Source organism: Micromys minutus, assembly GCF_963924665.1.
Source record: "Micromys minutus genome assembly, chromosome: 33".
Taxonomy (NCBI): domain Eukaryota; kingdom Metazoa; phylum Chordata; class Mammalia; order Rodentia; family Muridae; genus Micromys; species Micromys minutus.
In genome coordinates, this window is record NC_137968.1 from 9172357 (window position 1) to 9190342 (window position 17986).

A 17986-nucleotide genomic window follows, 5' to 3' on the forward strand; every position below is an offset into this window, starting at 1 on the left:
TATGCAATAAAGCAAATCTTCCTAGTCCCCCACTGAGGGAAAAAAAAAAAACCTAAATAATTGAATGTACCTAGTGTGTGGCTTTGTGTGATTGGCTTTGAGCGTTCGCTGAATAATCAGGATTCAGTTTTTAAATACGTCATTACTAAAGTATCATTGGCTTCGCTCTATTTCTTAGGCTTGATAGTGACTCTTTTCTCATTTTTCACCTTTGTTCAGGACCAAAGCAATGAGCTTCCATCCCACTGTGTGTAACTCTTTTAGTTTAAAGACACGTTCATCCATTTTTCCTTTCCTGTCTGTATCTTGTAGACAGTGTACCCCATAAAGCAATAAATCATGTCCATGACATAAGGTCAGTTGCCCAAGTCATATTTTATTTCGTATATCCTTTATTTGAATTCCACAGAGTTAGAGCTGGTGCACGTGTAATTCTTTACACACAGAGCTGTCAGGTCCTGGCAGCTCACTGTGGTCTTGAACAAGAGTCACAAGGTGCTGGATGCATCCTCGACTTGTGCTGATTAGTCTGTGCTGTGGGGCAGTGTGCCCCCCCCCCCCCCCCCCCCCCCCCGAGCTCCTGAGCCGAGGCTGCCTGCGTTTGCCTTTGCTCTTCAGTGTGGGCATCTTTATCTTCATCTGCATCCTCACCGCTGCTTTTCCTTTCGCTCCTCCCACAGTGCCATCGCTTATTGGGATGTCTTCTGCTGTGACACCCTAGATGCATCTCTCATTGCTCTTACTGCTTTAAAATTGTACTAAGTGCATATTCCTCATGAGATAGCTCCTAGAAGAAATCATTCATTTACTTTTTTATCTTTATTATTTCATTATCTGGCATAGTACCTGATAAACAACAGTTATCTAATAGTTATCCGAAGAATGCATAAATTAATAATGTTATTTTCTATATTTATCATTTTTATAATTGAAAGTGTAAGTTTTAAACAATTCTACGTATTTTTATTAACACCTATTTTATTTTTTAAAGGTTCATAAGCAATTTGTTTTTCTCTTAAAATTGTGAAAAAGTTGTCAGAGGCCAGATATGTATAATGACATTCAAGTGTCAATTGTGTGATTTTCCTTTTCCCCTAATCTCCACTGCCTCTTAAGATACTGATCCTGCGAATGGGGCAGAGTAAAGAACATTAGGGTGGATAGAGATTAAGATTCCCTGCTGGCTTGTAATTACGACTTTGGAGGGTTATTTATTTGGATGAAATGATGCATACGTTTTTGCATGCATCAGAAGTAAAGCATGTGTGATTGTTGGAGGAGTGTCTGAATTCCCCAGTGGGATGTCGGGGGTATGTTTATAAACTCTCACTCAAGCAGTTCTTCTACAACGGAATTTCATTGGCATTGAGATAATCATTTGCACAGTCAAATTACTTTCTTTACAAAAAATTGTGAGAACCTAATCCTTTATTAATGTCAACCCACAGGCTGCCAGAAAGCGTAAGATTGCCATTCGAAAAGCCCAGGGGAAAAATGTGGAGGCCATTCGAGAACTGAATGAGTATCTGGAACAGTGAGTGTTTTACAAGAGGATTGTGTCTCGTTATTCTGAGAAATCTTTTTTTAATTAAAATGGAATTTGCATTTGATTTTCTAGTGTCCATTTATCTAACATTTACACATACTTTTTCCTCCTGTCAGGTTTGTTGGAGACCAAGAAGCCTGGCATGAACTTGCAGAACTTTATATCAATGAACATGAGTAAGTTGTTAAAAAACACCGAATTTTAAGAATGAAATTGTAAAGTTCAGTAGACTAATTTCCAGAAGATTGGAAGGAAGTCAATCAAGTGTCATTTTAGATGAAGAACTAATTAAATGAGCAAATAAATAAAAATAAATCAAAATTGCTAGTTAAAATATGAGTATCTTTTAAGTAAATTATTTTTGTTTAGGAAATAACGTTTTTGTTCAAATAGAAATGGGATCCTTTGGAATCTGAAAGGCCTTTTCCTAAGGTATTACTTCGGGGGAATCAAAATTGTGAATTTTGGAGTTTAAATTGTTCTCGTACACAAAGAGTATTCTGCTCCCTGCTGTTTAAAGATTCGGTCAATTGTGCACATTTATTAGCCTCCGTACAGGAGATCAGCTCTTCCAGAGTAGACGCCTTCTGTTGCCTGGGTTAGAAACGAAGCGTAATCAGGAATGTTGACTGTTGTAGGAACTTGGTTATTGGACATTTAATGTTCTGTTAGCTTTCTTACTGCTGTAGTGACAAGAGGAGATCCCAGTGTGAAAGGATTCGCGCAGAGCCCTAGTGGAGGTTTGCAGAAATCAGTTCCATAGGGTGTGACAGCTTCCTTCTTCCCTCTCAGCTCCCAGCCTGGTCTATAGCACATTGTCTTTCCTTCACTGGGAAAGGATAGAATTGGATTCCCATGCACTTCCTTATTTGTGTTAATAGTTACCTTGGGTTTCATACTACACACAGGTGACGCCAGAAATAAAACAGAACGATGACATTTGTATGTTGCCTTTGCAAAAATCTATACGTGCCAAGTCCAGACAAAAAGACTGCGGAGATCACATTCATGATTTTAGTGGAAATGGTATCTAGAATAAAAGCCATAACTGATATACGGTGAAATACATTTTACATTTGAGAGCCATTCTTCCTTTCTCTCAGATTCTGCCAGAATCCCTTCCTACAGTAAGGGATCTGTTTACTGAATTATATTAAAGAATACACACACACACACACACACACATATACATACATACACACACATATATACATACACACACATATACACACATATACATACCTACACACATATATGTACATATACACACATGTATGTATACATGCACACATATATATACATACACACATATATACATACATACACACACACTTATATATGTTCAGGTTTCTCTCAGGCATGACAGACTACATATAAATCAATAGAAAACTGGATTTTCAGCATGTATTACAATACTAACATTGGATTTATTTTTTAAGAAACTCAGGGCAATCACTTAAAATTTCTTTGTACATTTCAAAGATTTCTGTGACTAAAAGCATTTTAAATTTTGAGTAACCAAGGAAACCTTTTTATTCAATGAAAAGAAATACATAATACAGAAAACTTAGAAACTCCAATAAAACAAAGATGTGGCAAAATTTGCTCTGAATTCCACCCATGTACTTTGGTATTCCCTCCTTACCTTGTTAAACGCTTCATCAAAACCAGCATGCAGTTAAACCCATTTCAATCTCTAATGACATTTCATCTTAATTTGAATTTTTGCTGGTATTGTAGGCAAAGGAAGACTATTGAATGTTTAAGATAAAGACTGTTTTCTCCTCCTCTTTTAGATGAGTAGATATTAAGTGTGTCATTCATGTGTTTGTGTTAGATTTGTATGTATTCATGTATTCATTCATTCAGTTACTTATTGAATGCAAACCTTTTCAAGAACAAGTGCTAAGTTTTAGGTATAAAAATAAGAACTAGAAAGCTGCAGGTGTTGGATGGGGATCTGTATGTAAGATCCTCCAGAAATCTGAACTATGATTTTAGAGAGTTTCCAGGATGCATTTGGTTCCGTGATGTCTTTGTGGGTTTTTTGTTGTACCTACTGACAATTTTGTTACTGTATCAATGTAGATTTTGTTGTGTGTGGAGCTATGAAGGCAAGACAGGAAGTGGCTATGTAGCATTTCTCTGCAGTGGGACAGCCTGGGTCACAGTTGACTTCTCTGTGCCTCTGTTCTCTTCTCAGGAATTAACAAATTAATTTTCTACTTGTAGGGTCTTGGTAAGATAAAATGGGTTAATACACTTAAAAATATTTGAGTAGTGCAGGACGCATAATGAGTACTTTATAGAATTGTATACTATTCTGTCCGTAGGTGTGGATTTATACTCTGTGTTTCAGAAAAGATACCAAGGGTTCATAGTCACATATTGATAACAAATACTAAAAATGACCTTTTTTAGCTTTGTTCTGTTGAGGAGGGTCACCACTTCACTCAGAATAAATCTTGCAATGTCTAAGTGTTCTTTAGGATTTTCTGTGAATAATGAGGGTGGGTACATAGATCTAAGCATAGAAAATATATTAATGTGAATTATAATCACTTGTTTAAAAAGCTAATTTACCAAAATCCTTCTGGCAGATCTCCATATGTTCTCAGCACCACTTGATTTATTAAGAGAGGAGGGCACACCAGACTAACTTCATCTATTATTAGCTTAAGAAACACTTAGTTTATGTTGATTTGATATTTGAATATAAGCTTAATGAGAAGTCTTTACAATGGGACATATTGATGAGAGCTGTGTAGCAGTTAGACACTATTTCACTGGATACGGTACTTCTCTCTGCTGCTCTGTTTACATTAATATTGAGTGACCAGTGGATTTATAGACGTGGGACTCTCAGGGTGGAAGCCTGTGTGACTAATGTATGTGTAGGTGCCTTGGTGGTAACACACTTTTAGCAAAGCAATATCCATTGAGTATTCACAGATTACTTTGGTATTTAGACATAGATTTGTTTATTTCAACAAAAGTTTTGATGGTATTAATCTTTTGAATCAACAAATGCTTTAAATCTGTTTAGTTTTAGAAAGAAAATATCGAATGTACTAAGGTTTTAAATCGATTTTAAGGCATGTTTATGAAAACATGATGTAAAATAAATATATCACGTTAATATTTTGCAGCTATGCCAAGGCAGCCTTTTGCTTAGAGGAGCTGATGATGACAAATCCGCATAACCACCTGTACTGTCAGCAGTACGCAGAGGTGAGTGTGGGAGAGCAGTACGCAGAGGTGAGTGTGGGAGAGCAGTACGCAGAGGTGAGTGTGGGAGAGCAGTACGCAGAGGTGAGTGTGGGAGAGCAGTACGCAGAGGTGAGTGTGGGAGAGCAGTACGCAGAGGTGAGTGTGGGAGAGCAGTACGCAGAGGTGAGTGTGGGAGAGCAGTACGCAGAGGTGAGTGTGGGAGAGCAGTACGCAGAGGTGAGTGTGGGAGAGCAGTACGCAGAGGTGAGTGTGGGAGAGCAGTACGCAGAGGTGAGTGTGGGAGCATTGGCACTGCTGAGTCCAACGCTGCCTTTGTCTCTCGTACGTCCCAGCAGACGAGTGATTTAGTGAGTGCTGGGGGGGTACGAGCTAAAACGTGTAACGACTGAAATGAAGTACCTTTCAATTAAAAGTTTAGATAAATTGAAATTTTTTGAAATTTATTACAGTATTTGTGGGTTTCGTGTCTCGTTCCTAATTTTTAATCAATTGCGTATAATTGTCAATATTTAATTGTTTATGAGACATCTATAAAGATGATGGTTTTTAAATATATAATTCTAGGAAACAATAATGACTTGTTGGAAATATGTGTTTAATTTGCACACTATTAAGAATCACAGTATAACTGAATGCCATAAGGTTATAAATATGTCGATATAAAAGAATATAAAAAACCCTATTGCTCCCTTTTTTAAAGTACACATGTAAACTAGGGAGTGTCTTTCAAGGTTTAGATCTGTAGTACATGTAATAGAAAGTACAGTATTGTGTAACAACAAGGCTATTGATACGAAGATTGTGTTGTGTTCTGCTTTTTAGTGTGACAACATTTTGGTTATAGCAGCTACTCAGAGATCTTAGTGCTCATAGGAGCGAATAGTTGAGCAAGAGCGAGGCTGTGTTGTACATTTCAGGTTAACTACCTCCGTGTGAATTCTTGTAGCATGTTGCATTTGTTTAGAGACTTTCCGTTCTCATTACATAATGCCTATGTATGATGAACACGCTCATTTCAACGTAGTAAAATAAACAGGTTTCAGCGATCTGCAACTTTTAACAGGTCAAATACACCCAAGGTGGACTTGAAAACCTCGAGCTTTCAAGAAAGTATTTTGCACAGGCCCTGAAACTGAACAACAGAAACATGAGAGCTCTGTTTGGGCTTTACATGGTGAGTTGCGTGTGTGTTCAGTGTCACTTTACAGAGTCTGTCATTTAAAATGCATTTAACTGTTCTTCCAATCTCTCCCTGCTTGCCTTTGTATATACTGATGAGCATAGTTAATTATGACAAGAAGGTAAAAAATGCTGTAATTGTGATTTTCAGTACATTCTTGCTGTTTGGCATTTCGATTGAGAAACATTTGACATATCAGAATTAAACAGTATTAAATAATAAAGCATAATGAATACTGTCCATTTGTTTTAATATTCTTGGGGTTTGTGCCCGTTTTTATTGTACTTCTTTCCAAATTAGGAATAAATATAAAAGGTATTTTAAGCTATGTCAATAAAAAGTATTAAAAAATAAAATCTCTAGTATATCAAATTTTAAACACTTCTAAACCTGTAGGAAAGCAGCTTGGAAATTATTTGTGAGATTAAATAGTTGTCAGTTATGCATGCCTCACAAAGAGGTTAGAAAAATCAATTAACCAAAGCTATCAGAAGCAGGACAATTTGCAGAGCTTTAGAATATTTCTAAAACGAGCACCTGTTTGCAATCAGAAAGCCTAGGGAAATAAACTTCAGTGGGTCCCTAGTTCTTTGAAATTGTGGTTTACCTTTTCTTCTTGCTTACTTTCGAGTATTTTATTTCATTTGATATCACTTGAGAATTTCAAACATGGACATAATGATCTGATAAAATTCACTTTCTACGTCTACCTTTTGCTGTGTCCTGCTGCCCCCGCCTTCCTCTCTCATTCATATGCTCTTTACAAATCTCCTGAGTCTAATTAGGGTTGACAGTATTTCACTGTCTTTTTTTTTATGGACTGATGGGTGTCTTCTTGTTTACGCTATCGACAGAGAATTGTTTGAAAGTGCAGCAATAGGAAGAAACAAATGAGAAAATTAAGAAAGAAGTAAGATTAAAACATGCCTCCAAAAATTGTGAAGGAAGTTTTCTTTGATTCTACCAGAAACAGTTCCAGTGGCTTGGAGATGTACCATTGTTAGCAGTATCTAATAAGTGAAACAACCATCTTACAAACTCCATGACAGTGATTACTGACAACTCTCCCTCTACAGAGCACCTGCTGTGCTGCGTATTGCTCTGAGTCCTAGTTCTCATTTCAAATCAGTAGTTACTCACATCAGCCACTTAAGTAAATTCTCCAGTTGCTACTTGAAATTCACAGATAGTGCATCCGAGATACAAACATAAGGCACTTCCTCAAGGCTGAGCATGGTACTGCTGTGCTTAGCTGGAGTCCCAGAAGTTCACTAGTTTTACAGCCACTGTATTTACCTAAGTTCATACCAAAAATGGGATAGTATCTCAAAGACTAACAGAAATGTACGAATACAGATAACCCACTGAGTGGAGAGGAGAGAGCAGAAAGACTGAAGGAGACCAGGCAGAAAAGAAAAACGTAGCCTTTTCTGTCTCCTAGACAGACCCTTGCAAGGAAAAGGTATGTTTAGGAATACAACCAATACCAACCTTCCTTCTCTTCAGAAATATAAGCATATATTTCAAAATCAGCCCCTTATTTTGGAGGTTTATAGGTTGTTCAATAGATCTTGGACTGAGGATTTCTCATTAAACTACATTGTTTTTAAAGGCAGATGAAATTTTTGTGACTGTCTGGTTTTTAGAATATAATTGGAAACCTCTTGGGATAGTGTAAAGACAAGTCAGGTAGAGAGAAATGTCCTCTTTATTTCGGAGATCTACATTAACTTGTTTTGTTCAAGTTAGATCATTTTTATCAGCCCGAATATTTTTTCACCTGTTAATATTGGAATTTGTGCTAAAATGTTTTTGAGATCTCTCTGTTAATAGTTTATAATATCAGAGATTTGCTATTCTTCAGTAGCACGAAATAACAATAACCTAAGTAAAATGCTTTCTTGTGTATGAAGGACTTTCTGTAGTAATAGTGATTTTAGCTTTCAGAGCTGATATTGATACAGAAGTAATTTTAGATACACTTTAAAAACTATTCTTTGACTTGGTATTTTGGACTATGGTGCATTTTAACTTATATTTTAAGTTTAGAGTATTGACTTCATTTAGCATTTTTATTTAAAATTGTTTTGCTTTAGTGTTAAAACTTACCACCTCCCTACAGCTGTGACTCATGTTTTGATTATCTTAACCAGAAAATAGCTTTACTTTTGATGTTTCTCTTTTGCTGTTTTAGTCTGCAAGTCATATTGCTTCTAATCCAAAAGCAAGTGCGAAAATGAAGAAAGACAACATCAAATATGCCAGTTGGGCTGCTAACCAAATAAACAGGGCTTATCAGGTTAGTATTGGCAAGTTTGCTATGTATATTACTGGACGTGTTTCTTTGTCAATTTGGTCTTTGTAAAGTACAAAGCTAAATATTATTGGGCATTTTTTCTAATGCCTTGGGCTTTAACAAATGTTTCTTTTATGACCTTTCTTCACAAAGCCATCTAATAGTTTTATGATATAATTAATCTTGAACTTATAAATCTCATTTGTTACATAGGAAAGAATTATAAAACCCAGACATTAAACTAGAAGATGCAGCTTAGAAGAACATTGTAACTGAGGGTGCATTTTGATCAGATTTACCTCAGGAAATAAAGAGAAAGGCCTCATAGCTCACTAGGCCGACCTTGTCCTGAAGCCTGCTCTGTGTTTGCGCCACAGAGCTTCCATTACCCTCTCGAACCTCTCTGTTTGCTAGTGTTCTGGAGTTCCTTTCTAGGAGAATTGTTTTTTCAGGGGACGTTTTTCATGGGAAATTTGTTCATGAGAAAAATACCTGCTTGTATATTTTTGACAGCATTAATATTTCTAGAACCCTTTGGCACATTGCTTGGCTAAAATTTACTTATGTATTTTAATCATATCTTCCCAATGGTTTTTCAGAATGTTGTACAGAAACCTAATGCTGCCCAGATTTTCACAAGTGATTTAGACATTTGCTTGGTGTCCAAAGGAACTTTATCTTTAAGTCAATATGTAACATATTTTGTTTGTTTTAGGATCATCATTTCTAAACACATGGAACAGTTGTTTCTAGGATTTAGTCCTATAGAGAATATAATTTTAGGAATACAGTTTCTTCTTTCAAGACTCCAGTTATTAAAAAAAAAAAAATGCATTCCTTCTCCTTTCTTGCCTCTTACTCTTTTTCTTTCTCCTTTTGCCTGTGGCTCTACCATTTTAACATAATCCGATGCTATGGTGTTTTCTTCTTTTGCACACTGAGTGAGGTTCTGGACTGTTGGAAACTGTGGATGGCCTTGGGGATGTGGTAAGGGAGCTTTCCTGGCCGTACTGTGTCCTCCTCTTCTTGTAGCTGAGAACTCCTTTCTAACCGCTTCCCCTCAGTGCCCTTTGTCCCAGTTAGGCCTGCCTTGGAATTTCTGATGCTGGTCTTCAGCCTCTGGTGTGGCTCTGAGCCTGTGGTGTCCACTGCTGCATTTCCTGTGCCTTAAGCTCCTCCTTAGCTTGGACCATTTCTTCCTCCTGTTCCACGTTTCTGCCCTATGCACTTTGGTTTGGGGTGTTTGTATTGTCTTCAAGAGACAGAAGTATTGGCTGCTAGTTTGAGGTCTTCTATGTAGTTCAATTTGCTTAATTCCGTTTATATACAGTTTTCAGATGTACCTATGGTTTGAAGGCTGGGAAGATACTTTGCAAGGTTTTTGTTTGTTTGTTTTTGGCCATTTGTAGAGTCATCACTTCAGATCTTCCTCTTTGGGGGGTTAATGTCCGTTGGTAATTTTCAGCGTTGATTTAATGTATGGAGCCGCCTACCCTCCTCTGCTCCAGACTGCAGCCAGGAGTCCGCTGCAGTCCTGATCACATGATCACACGGGATGTTTAGGAAAGTGCTTAGGAATGAGTTTCTGAAAGATGTCATTAGAGGGCTGGTGTTCTCTTCTGTTCATTTGGTTTTCGTGTTGTTTTAGCATTCCCTGGTTGGAGAAAATTGGGGCCATTAAAAATGCTGTGCCCCCTAATTATATCATGAAAATAACCTTTATTTATGTATATTATATATTATAGAAAAATCTTAGTTCTGTTAGCATATTACAACTCAAAATGCTTATAAATAACTACTCTGCGTTTCTTCAAATGCAGTTTGGCATGGTCTGTATCTGTAGTTGTGTGTGTGTGTGTGTGTGTTAAAGATAGAACCAATATAATAACATAAGCTAATGTCATGTACAGTATATGAGTATGTTTAGGTTTTTATTAGAAACAAACTACTGAGAAATTTATCTTTTTTAAAATCAGCTATTATTAAATTGCTCCATACGTGGAAACAGGAACCTCAGTTATGAACAGGCATTTTAATAAACAACCCAGAGTGCGCGTATTAGGCTAGTGTCAGGTCTCAGTGTTGGTGTTAGGGCCCCCGCTGAGCATTCCTCTGTCCTGTTCAGGAGGCCTTGCTGACTCCTCCTAGGTTACGGAACCATAGTATTTGCTTTGCCTTTTCTGTTTGACTCACTGCTCGGTTTGGGTCACTCTTACACATGTCTGCAGTTAGTTCTGGTTCAGAGTCTCTTGTTCAGTGACTGCTAGCATGCAGCCTGTTTCCTGCTTAAGGCTATTAGGAAGGATTCTGCACTTAATTTCTGTACACATTTTTTTTGGTCTCAGCACATGCGTAGTCTGGAGTATGTATAATACACTTGGTAACACTGATTTAGAATATGTGTGTATTTATTAGGGAGGACAGTTCTCTAATCAGTATTTGTTTCCTTTTGTATTTTTAAGAATTGTTTTTTTACGAACAGATGTTCTAGTGCGGGCCTAATGTTACTTCATGTTGTTATATTGTATTTCCCTAGTGTGCAGTGAAGTAGAATATTTTCATATGTTTTTTGTCTACTTAGATATCTTCTTTCATAACCCTGTCTATCTGTTCATATAACTTAATTTTTGATTCACATTTTGACTGTATATATGGCAAATATTTCTAAGTGTCTATTTTTTCTTTGAAATAAGTTTTAGATCTTATGAAGTTAAATGTGGTAAATTTATTAGTCATTTCCTTTATGATTTTTAGTTTGTATATTTTGTATGAGAAATATGTGGAGGCTATAAGTCAAGAGTGACACTTTTTTTTTGTTTCCTATTTAAGATTTCTACTCATTTGAAAAAACTTAATCATAAAGTGAAGTAGGATAAGTTTTTAGTTATATTGATATGTAGTGTTTTTATTTTTTATCACAAATGGTAGATCTATATTTTCTGGGTTCTAAATTTGACCATGACATAGACCGCATATATAGCATTGATAAATTACATGCCATTGACCTGTATCTCCTGTTTTCATATGTGGAATTTAAAGTGCAGAAAGATCACTCTTCTTAGGTGGCACACTGGTTAAGTGACATCTTTTGTCAACTCAGGAACTCTGATATCTCAGGGTTGCTGTTCTGAAATCTCAAAGACAGGTGTCATAATTCTAACACCTTCAGTTATAATCTCTTGTAAGTAATTGACATATCTGGCCCTATTTGTTTCTTCATTATAGATAATACTCTGTGATAATTAAACTAAAGAATCTGATTTCTTTGGTCTTCCTGCACCATCTTTTCAGTTATAAAATGCCCATACCTTTCTATACAAACATTTTTTCCCTACTCTGTGAGACCCACTTTACCAATTGACATCATTTTGGTATTTTAAGCCATTGTTTGTAGACCGACATGTAATGTAATGGTGACATTAGCTCTTGCTTCAGTACTCACCTCCCTTCCTCCTCTGCCCTCCCTCCAACCCTCTCCATTTCGTTCCGTATCTCCCTCCCTCACTTACTTTGTTCCTAGAGTCCTTTTGTTTTTTATTAAGTGTTTTGAATCTCTCTGTTCCGTACCAAGAGCTATGAGAGCGTTGCTTGTGTGCCTGAGGTGGAGTTCCGTGCTGGATCACAGGTCTCCACGTAGACGTCTCCATATCAGGCTCAGTTTCTTCCTCGTCCTGAGTAACGAACAGTCCAGTACACTGGAGAATGATGTTTCTTACTGTTCTTCCTCGTGAGTTTTGCTGTTATATTTTTAAGATCCACAATACGGGCATAATTTGTTTGTTCAAGCAAGTATAACTGATGAATACAAAATTTGTGAATGCTATCAGAAGTATAGCTTTGACTCACGTTTTTGTAGCTAGATAAATATTTAAGCTGCATTTGAAAATTTAGGAGTGTGAACTAATGTAAAGCATAAAACAAATACATGTTCTTTACTACTGTTTTTTCTAAATATTTATACATTTGATAAAATGAGGTTTTATCATCAGATTTTCTTTGTTTCCACTTAATGAAACAAAATGTGTCCCCTGCCTGCTCCAATGAGGAAGCTGGCCTAGCATGTTGACTAAAACAGTCATGGATTTAGTGCTCAGGAAGAGTTTATTGTGAGCTTACTGACAGTTCTCCAGATAGCACTTCTTCCTTCCACTGTTAAATTCCCTGTCAGCGATCCGTATGCTGTGTCGTAACTGTAGATGTGAGGCTCTTACTGTTCTCTTGTAAAATGGAAGACTAAATTATGATTTGAGGAAAATAAATGAGATCCTGGCTTAATCAGTTCATTTGCCATATAATTCCGGAATGGACAGGGATAATTGCATGTCAGGAAGAATTTGAAATGATAGGTTTATATTTGCACCTTTTTCAGTGTATTCTGACATGAATGATCAAGATTGGCTTATCCTAAATTGCAGTGGTTGTCAGTAGCCTCTGTGGGTATTTTATGGCTAATTATGAAAAATCATGTTTTTACTTCTAAAAGGATATTTCATATAATTTTTAAAAATCCTATATTTAAAACTAGATCTTAATCACAAATTTTTATTTTTACTTTGTGCTTAAATTAGAATAATTATTCCTGTGTGGTAGCCTATTGTATAACCTTGCTTCAAACCCATCAAAGCTTTTCCTCAAAATTAATCCATAAATTATTTGACTAGACCCATTCCTGCTTATACTGAATAAGCAGTGGTAAGGAAGAGTCTTTCTGTTCGGGTAAATCCCACGAAGGCAAATTTATCAACTGGATAATTGCATGCGAAATGTGCCTTTTCTGTCATCTTTAATTGCTAGCAGAAAATTAAAAGGTTTAAATGTGATATTGTTACCGTCATTCATGAACAGCACTGGCATTTTTAACATTGCTGTCCTCCAGGCTGCGATTCCTTGTGACAGGCTGGTACCTTGCACTTCCTCACTGTGTCTAGGATGCTCCTGTATTGTCTCCTCTGTCACAGAGACTCTGAGCCGCAGACCTAATGCTGTGGGTTCACTGGGCGGTATAGGCAGGCCAGAGGTGGTTACCCGTCCTGAGGCCCGTGCTCCTGTGATTTGTGCTCCATCCCGACTGACATTCAGTTCATTACAAAAGAAAAGAAACGCATGGCTAATCCAGTGTTAAGTACTTACTGTCATAGACAGTTGCTGGAAAATGTGTTAACTAGGAATACGAGATGTTGCTAATACCACATTTTAATCAATACTTAAACCATGGGAAAATAAGAAGTACAGATTAATAGAGTTCTCCCACCCTCACAGGGAACATTCACTTATTTGGGTAAGTCTGTTGTGTTAAATCAGACCCGATGCAGATGACGGTGATTGTCAGCACAGCTAGAAAGCTCATTTTGAAATCAGCATGGGGTAATCAGCACTGATCCCCAGTGTATGAGTTTTGAGTTTAATATGCTATGAATTTGCTTTTGTATACACAAACCTAGGACTTGATATACTCCTTTTTGTTTTCATTATAAAATTTAATCCCAATTAGTTTTATAAAGTAAATTAGAACTTAGTAGGCAAGAAGTGTGTCGTCCAGCTAACTAACAAATCTGAAATCTTAAATATGTGACGTATTCTAGACAGTGTCAAAGGATGTACATTTTTACTTTTAAATGTTTAATTAAGATCCTTTCATGTATATTGCACCTTGTTTGAAATTTCAGACATCCATGTACAGGATAGACAAGTAGACATCACCCTATTCCTCTGTATGTGTTTAAGCCTCATCTGAGTTGTTCAGTGCTTCATAAATGGTTTGGAGTCTGGGGTAGTCTCAGAATCCCCTCTTAGCTTCTGCAGGTTGTCATGCTAATTAAAATCAGCTTAAACTGCCCAAGTATGTAGTGAAATATTTGTACACTTCGCTGAAGATGAAACCCTCACGTAAATATCCATAAGACTCAGAGTTTGCTCGTTCTGTAAAGAACATGTGCTTTCACACGGATGATGAACACTGTTCTCAGCAGCAGTGTGCAGTTGAGGTGTGATGTTTAAACTGTGCAATGACACAGAGCCTAATTGAACTGTTTTCTTTTTAATTAGTTTGCAGGTCGAAGTAAGAAGGAAACCAAATACTCTCTCAAGGCAGTTGAAGACATGTTGGAGACATTGCAGATCACTCAGTCTTAAGGTTTCAGGAACTCTTTGACATTAGATTTCAAAACTGCACAGTTGAACTTCTTGGCCTGTGACTTAATTTAATAGCTGCCTAGTGCTATTTGTATTCTGATTTTACCTGAAGAGGTCGTTATGAAGAATGTTTAAATAAACCTCAGCCTGCCTTGTACTGCTCGTGAGCAGAAAGATGGCGGTAGTCCATGGGACAGAGATTTAAGACCTACTGATTGTATTTCCATCCTCATATGTCACCCCTCTTACTAAATAAACCACGGTTTGTTAAACTCATGTATGAAAGTTTCAGTTTCTCTAGTCATATTGTAACTCGTGTGCTGTGGCATTTGTCAACTAAGTTCTCATTGGTGAGGAGAAACACAAAATATTTAGTTTGCAGACACAGGTTATTTTGAGTGTTTTACAATGTCGGGCTGGGTTTCGTTGTACATTTCAGGTGGCTGTTTGGGTTTTTATTCTTTCAAATTGTTCTAATAATAAATTTTGCTTAAATTGTATCCTTCTTTAAAATTGATATCACTGTGAAATGTTTGCTATAGGGTAGACATTTTTATCCATAAAATGCTTCAAAGGTAATAATGGGCTGAACACTTAGAATTAACCCTTTACATACCATGTTTTGTAAAACTTTTAACTGTGAATTACATATATGTAGAAATGTAGAAATGTCAAGGACACTGTTTTCACAGAAATCTCCCTAGTTTTTTTTTTTTTTTTTTTTGGGTGGGGTCTAAACCGTTTAGACATAAATCTTACTGTTCTTATGCATAGCCGCCTCCTTACAGTTTCTTGTCCTTGTCTTTGGGTACTGTGTAACCCGTACTCCGCCTTCAGCAGCATTCGCTTGTCTCATGGGTTAGAAACGATTAAACACTAAGCTCCTGGCAGCTGCCTATACAGGGCTGTTTATTCCCCATCTGTGAGTAGGGCTTAGGGAAAACGTCCACAGTTATCTTCATTATCAGCTACTTTTAACTGTTTAAATAATATCGTTGTACCAGGAAATTGTTTTTGGTGTTTTATCTAGTCTTTCATGTTACAGGTATTTTTCATTGTGTAAGTTCATGAGCCATGAACAGAAATCTGCAGTCTTCTGTGACCCAACTCTGTCCCTATGAAGATAATCTCTTTTATCACCAATCCGCTACATAAAGATACACTTTTTGTGTATACAAACCTACTAACTGCACTTGCAGCATTATGAAACATTTATGTTCGCCAAAAACCAAAAAGCACCTCGTGCCTCTGATCTCCTCTCCAGTCGCTAGATACAGATGTGCTTCTGAAGTTGTATTTGTGTAAGAAGTAATTTAGTTCTTCCTGTAGCTGCTATCCATGGTCTTCTTTTATCTTCTTAGGGCATTTTTAAAGTAACTTCCTGCCAACAACTTTAAGTATGTTGTTAATAGTAGCAATTTATAAATTTCAGCTTAACACAGATAACTTGTTTCTTTATTTACAGTGAGCTGTTTTGTTCAGACAGTGACAGACTTTCTTTTCTGTGACAGACACAGGACAAGAGGACAAGCTGTATTAGAAATCTGAGGCTGATTCAGTATTTGAAAACCAGTACATTTTTCCATAATAGAAGAATACTAGATCAATATAGAAAAAGCATTTGGCAAACTTCAGTTTTTATTTATGATTCAGAATAAAGCCTAAGAAACAAAACCTCTCCTACCTGATGAGCAGAATCAATAGCAGCTTAATGGCAAAAAACTAAGATGCGGAGCAAAGACAGAGTTTCTTCATTTATGCCACATAATAACATAGAAGAAGGAAATAAAAGGCCTATAAATTGAAAAGAAAGAAAGAATTGAATCTCCTTCCCATTAAAAAGATTATCCACAGAAAAATTTTAGGTAGCCTCCAAAATGTACTGAACTCATACATTAATCCAGTCAAGTTAGTACCCAAATCAGTTTTTTTTTAAGCGAAGCAAAAGAGGAATTTTTGATGAATATGACTCATGATAATAAAATGTAGGTGAAAAAAATATTTTTTTTATTTTTTTGTGGATTGAAGGCCTTAGCATATTAAGTCGTCTTCTCATGGTGGTTCTGTAGACTTAATGTAATTTCTGTCAAGATTCTACATTTATTCTACAAGATTGTGCAGTATATGAAAAGGCATGCCTGTAGAGGTATGTTTACACCTGAAGGCAAAGGAAATTGAGGGCTGGTCATGCAAGATGTCAAGATCTAAGGCTACGGTGAGCAGGGCTCTTGGGATGTCAGTGTGAAGATCAGAGGGAAAGGATAACCAAGAAATAGACCCATAGCTAGATGGACATTTGACTTTTGACAGTGCTGTTGAAAACAGTGGAGGAATTGTGTTGGAACAACTTTTGAAAGTATGCTGGAACAGTTATGGACAGTTAACAAAAGCAACAGCAAGAGCGTCTGTCCTCAAACCTACTTTATGGAAAAATTTGTCTCAAAATATAAATTATGAGACTGAATGTTAATAGAAGTAGTCCCAGCATGTGTCTCTGTGTAGAATATGTTAGTGAATTAGGAAAATCACATTCTGGAAGTTGAAGTGGGAGGGGTTTGTGTTTATAACCAGCCTGAGCAACCTAGTAAGACCTCTCACAGAGTGGGGTCTGAGGGTGGCACGGTTGTGTAGCTCCGCTCTGCTGCATGTCTAGCATGGGTGTCTCTGCATTCAGTACCCAGCACACACAGTCACATGCATTATTCACAGGTATAAAAGTAAAACAGAGACAGAACCGGAGTAACCTCACATCTACTTTGTTGCCCAGCGGAAGAAACTGTAAGGTAAGTCTAATCTGCTTTAGCAGAGTAGATGAGTCTTAACAGTTGGTGATTCTTAGGTGTGTATGTAGTTACTGCAGAACTGGTTAGAATACGGAAGGGACCCTGCTACCATAATCCACTAGATGAGAAGTCCAGTCCAGTGGTTTACGTGTGGTTTTATTTGGAGGAGTTAGGGGGGTATAAATCCAGGGCCATGACCTTGAACACAGACTTAGGGAAATGCTTTCTCAAGTGAGCTACATCCTACTAATTGCAGCAATTATGTTTTAGTGTATCTGGAAGATACTCCTGAGAGCCACTAAAATTGGAAAACCATTGTGACACTAAGCTGTTGTTACACAATGGAGACATTGCTGTGGAGATCTGTATGCTACATTCTTTGCTGCTTAAACTTTTTTATGTTAGTGTTCATTGTATTATATTTTTCTCTTTTTGATTTGTATCTCATTTTTCTTCTTTTTTTTTTTAACTCAAACTTTTTTCACCACAAACCTTTCTCCCTAGGTAGTATCATAAAGAAGTAAAACATATGTATTATATATTTGAGATCATTTTAAAAATTCTAATAGTTTATCACTTTTAAGCAACTCTATCACTATTTAATTTCTCAGAAGTTGAGGTTAATTATTTCAATTTATGTTAATTGCCCTCAATAGCATAAGAAAACGTAGACATTTATAAAGCAGCCTAGTGATGTTCATATATAAATATTAGCCTGTATATCTGTAGGTATACATCAGTATAGTTCATATTTGTAGTCTTTTTCAACAAACTATGATGATCACCATACTGTAGGGAAGATACATGCTTTGTATTAC

General features: G+C 36.7%; 1 protein-coding gene across 1 annotated transcript in view; it reads left to right on the forward strand.

The window, feature by feature from the left end:
• EMC2 (ER membrane protein complex subunit 2) overlaps positions 1-14799 on the forward strand; it is a 33727-nt gene extending 18928 nt beyond the window's left edge. The window contains exons 6-11 of the mRNA XM_080909353.1: positions 1449-1534; positions 1663-1722; positions 4696-4777; positions 5841-5951; positions 8152-8256; positions 14299-14799. Coding sequence (XP_080765479.1) covers positions 1449-1534; positions 1663-1722; positions 4696-4777; positions 5841-5951; positions 8152-8256; positions 14299-14385 — 531 coding nt within the window. The 3' untranslated portion in view covers positions 14386-14799. The remainder of the gene's footprint in view (positions 1-1448; positions 1535-1662; positions 1723-4695; positions 4778-5840; positions 5952-8151; positions 8257-14298) is intronic.
• Positions 14800-17986: the final 3187 nt, after the last annotated feature.